This window comes from Eimeria tenella, genomic scaffold (assembly GCF_000499545.2).
Source record: "Eimeria tenella Houghton genomic scaffold, Eth_scaff327, whole genome shotgun sequence".
NCBI classification, from domain to species: Eukaryota; Apicomplexa; class Conoidasida; order Eucoccidiorida; family Eimeriidae; genus Eimeria; species Eimeria tenella.
In genome coordinates this window covers 25-3,655 of record NW_013543102.1, presented here as the reverse complement: position 1 = coordinate 3,655, position 3,631 = coordinate 25, and the positions used below count along the sequence as shown (strand labels likewise).

The window sequence follows — 3,631 nt, the reverse complement described above, 5'->3', positions numbered from 1 at the left end:
TGCTGCTGCTGCTGCTGCTGCTGCAGGTGTACCCGTGCAAAGTGCTGCGGAGGCCCTTCATTCGGATTTATCCTTTTTTGGAAACTTTTGATGTTGGAGACACTTTGGCCATTCCCCAGCTGCAGACAAACCTCCTCGACGCCTTCTAAACCCTAAACCCTAAACCCTAAACCCTAATTTGCGAGCAGCTCCCTTGACGGGGGGCCCCTGAGTCAGGGGCCCCCAGCAGCCGCCCCCAGAATGGGGCCCTCTTATGGCTGCACTGTTGCTGCTGCTGCTGCTGTTGCCGCTGCTGCAGCCACCTGCAGCAGCAGCAGCAGAAGCAGCAGCAGAAACAGCAGCAGCAGCAGGTGAGAAATATCTTTTCTGAGGCTTATTAAGTTTCGTGAAATGAAAAACAAAAAGAAATAAAAGTAAATCCGCAGACACTGCAACACCCACAGCAGGTGTACATACACCGCAGCAGCCAGGACTTCTGCGCTGTACAGACACCCGAAACAAATACTAAATGGTTTTAAATGCCATTTTCATTTATTCGTTATTCTTTTATTTATTTTAAACGTGCAGGGAAAAAGAGCTCATGCATGCATTCGTGAGTATATTTATAAATGCAGTTATTTATTTATTTATTTTATTTATTTTATTTACTTTATCCACTTATTCGTTTATTTTTCACCGTATTTAATTCTACATTTGTATTTTTTTTATTTTATTTACTTTTATTTAAGCGCATGCATATGTTTACATTTGAACATTCTTATTTTTGTAAAATATATATTTTAATTTTATTTTATTTCATTTTTAAACTATTTCAATTCTAGTTTGAAGTGTATTTGCTTTTATATGTTTAAATAAATGCATTTAAACACTTTAATGCACTTTGCTTTATTTGAAACTGGCCTATAGATATAAGGGCAAAAATAGAAATTAAAAATTAAATGAAAAATATATAAATTGGAAAAGATTAAAAGTGGATTTTAAAATGAAAGTGGAATTAAAAATATAAATGGAAATAAAAACATGAATGGAAATAAAAATATAAATGTAAAAATATACAAATGGAATAACAGACTCTGCATCGGAAAAGAATATAAATAGAAGCAATATAAACATAAGTAAAATAATAAAAATAAAAGTACACTTTTTATTTTACTTTTTTGCGCCACTCGTGTACATACACCTGAAAATCGCTGCAGCAGTTCAGCAAAAGGAAAACTTTTTATTTCTTACTTTCCGAATATATTTTATTATACAAGATATTCTATAACATCTATTTTAATGTGCTAAGATAAATAATATATATATTCATTTATTTGTTCATTTACTTTTTATATATTAATCATTACTTATTTATTACAGAGTTTGTTTTGCCGTTGATGTACAATGGCTATATGCATGAATATATATTATTTCCGCATATTTGTCTATTGACTTATTATTCAATTATATTCAATTATCATTCAATTAGATTTATTATTCAATTATATTTAATTATTATTCAATTATATTAAATTAATTTACATTTACATTAATTTATATTCATTTAAGTTTATTTATTCGGTAGAGGTATCTGTACACCCGAAATCCACAAAATGCGGAATTTCTGCATTTTCAAAAATAATGCCATTTTCAGCTGTCTATACACTAAAACGGATCATTTTTTCATTTAAATTATTAATTTTTCCTTTTAACTATATTTAATGGCGAAAAATGAATTCAATTCGAAGAAATTTGCAACTACTGATGCGCACAGAGAGAAACTGCTCAGGTGTACGTACACATGTGTACGTACACCCCAATGCACTCAACAACAGCGTTTTCTTGTTTCTGTCTACAGATCACAATAATTTCATTTTCATTTTTAAAATTTAAAATATATAAAAATAATTTACATTTACAGGCTTCTCGAGAAGCTTGCTTGAATGCTGCTGCTGCTAAACCCTAAACCCTAAACCCTAGCAGCTAATTCGTTTTTGGGATCCTCGAGGGCCTTCGACAAAAAAGTGGAAGTAATAAAAGAAATAATTGACAAAAGAAATTGACACGAACCCTAGACCCTAAACCCTCAACCCTAAACCAAGATGAAATAAGAGGAAGCAAAAATGCGGCAGCTGCGCTAGAGCTCAGCAGCAGCAGCTGCCAGAGCATTTGCTGCTGCAGGTGCTGCAGCTACGACTGCTGCTGCAGCGGCTGCTGCTGCGGCTCCGCTTTCCCTGCTGCTGCTGCTGCTGCTGCTGCTGTTGCTGCTGCTGCTGGGGTTGCGGTGAGCTTCAATGAAACTGGCCACAGCTTCTTTGATGGCTTTTCTTCCTTCCTTTAAAGAAGAACTGTCCGAAGGCGAGGGGCTGTAGAAGTCCGTGCAGTGCGACCCGCCCTGCGGCCCCACAGCAGCAGCAGCAACAGCAGCAGCAGCAGCAGGTGCGGCAGCAGCAAAACAAAAGCATCAGCAGAAACAGCAGCCGCAGAGCAGTAGCAGAAGCAACAGCAGCAGCAGAAGCAACAGCAGCGACGGAAGCCGTAAAATCAGAAGCAGCAGTAGGAAGCGCAGCAGCAGCAGCAGAAACGGCAGCAAAAGCAGCAGCAGCAGCACTAGCAGCAAAACAGAGCTGCTGCTGCAGCCTCCCACTGTCCACTGGTCCTCCCGTGCGGGGCGCCGGCGCGGGCGGCCTCGCAGGGTTAAGGGTTTAGGGTTTAGGGTTTAGGGTTTAGGGTTTACTTGGATAACGAAGGCGGAGACTCTTTGGTGGATTTGAACGGACTTTGGAACTTTTAAAACTGAAAGACTTTTCCAAGGATCTGCTGCTCCGTTTGTGAAGTGTATGTTTGTTGCGGTGTCTGTACACCCCAGCTGCTGCCCCCCGCCCCACAAGTTCGTTTCTTTCATGCCTTTGTCTGCAAACCTCCCTTCTGCGCAGTAGCAGCAGCAGCAGCAGCAGCAGCAGCAGCAGCAGAAACAGCAGCAGCAGAGGCAGCAGCAGCAAGCAGCAGCAGGAGCAGCAGCAGAAGCAGCAGCAGCAGAAGCAGAAGCAGCAAACCCGCGGACGTCTTGGGACTTAAGAGGGTCAAGTAGGGTTTGCGAGGGTTTAGTAGGGTCTGAAGGGTTATGTAGGGTTTAGGAGGGTTTATGAGGGTTCACAGGAGTTTTTGAGGGTTTAGTAGAGTTTAGGAGTGTGTATGAGGGTTTAGTGGACTTTAAAAGGCTATGGGAGGCATCAGGAGGACTTAGTAAGGTTTCGTAGGGTTTAGTAGGGTTTAGGGTTTAGGGTTTAGGGTTTACTGGGGAGGGGGAACAGCTTGTTGCAGACGTCGAGGTGGAACTGCTCGGTTATGGACTCGGGCCGCAGGCTGCCAGGGTAAGCCACCTAAACCACAAATTAGGGTTTAGGGTTTAGGGTTTAAAGGCGAGCAGTAGCACGCAGAGGCACGCTGAGCCCAAGTGGATCTACGGCTCAGAGCCCCCAAGCTTGGGGTTTAGGGTTTAGGGTTTAGGGTTTAGGGTTTAGGGTTGAGGGCTTAAGGTTTACAGTTCAGGGTTTAGGGTCTAGGGTATAGGGCTTAAGGTTAACAGTTCAGGGTTTAGGGTTTAGGGTTTAGGGTTTAGGGCACCTGCCAAAAGCCAAACTGCGCGCAG

The 3,631-nt window shown here is 41.6% G+C and overlaps 1 protein-coding gene across 1 annotated transcript; it reads right to left on the bottom strand.

Annotated features, from left to right (window-relative positions):
* Window positions 1–2,116: 2,116 nt before the first annotated feature.
* On the bottom strand, window positions 2,117–2,884 carry ETH_00004480 (Protein F23B2.12, partially confirmed by transcript evidence, related, related; the record flags this gene model as incomplete). The annotated part of the gene is made up of 2 exons (XM_013376238.1): window positions 2,117–2,374; window positions 2,717–2,884. 2 exons carry the CDS (start codon window positions 2,882–2,884, stop codon window positions 2,117–2,119), a joined length of 426 nt encoding a protein of 141 aa, XP_013231692.1.
* Between the last annotated feature and the right edge of the window lie 747 nt (window positions 2,885–3,631).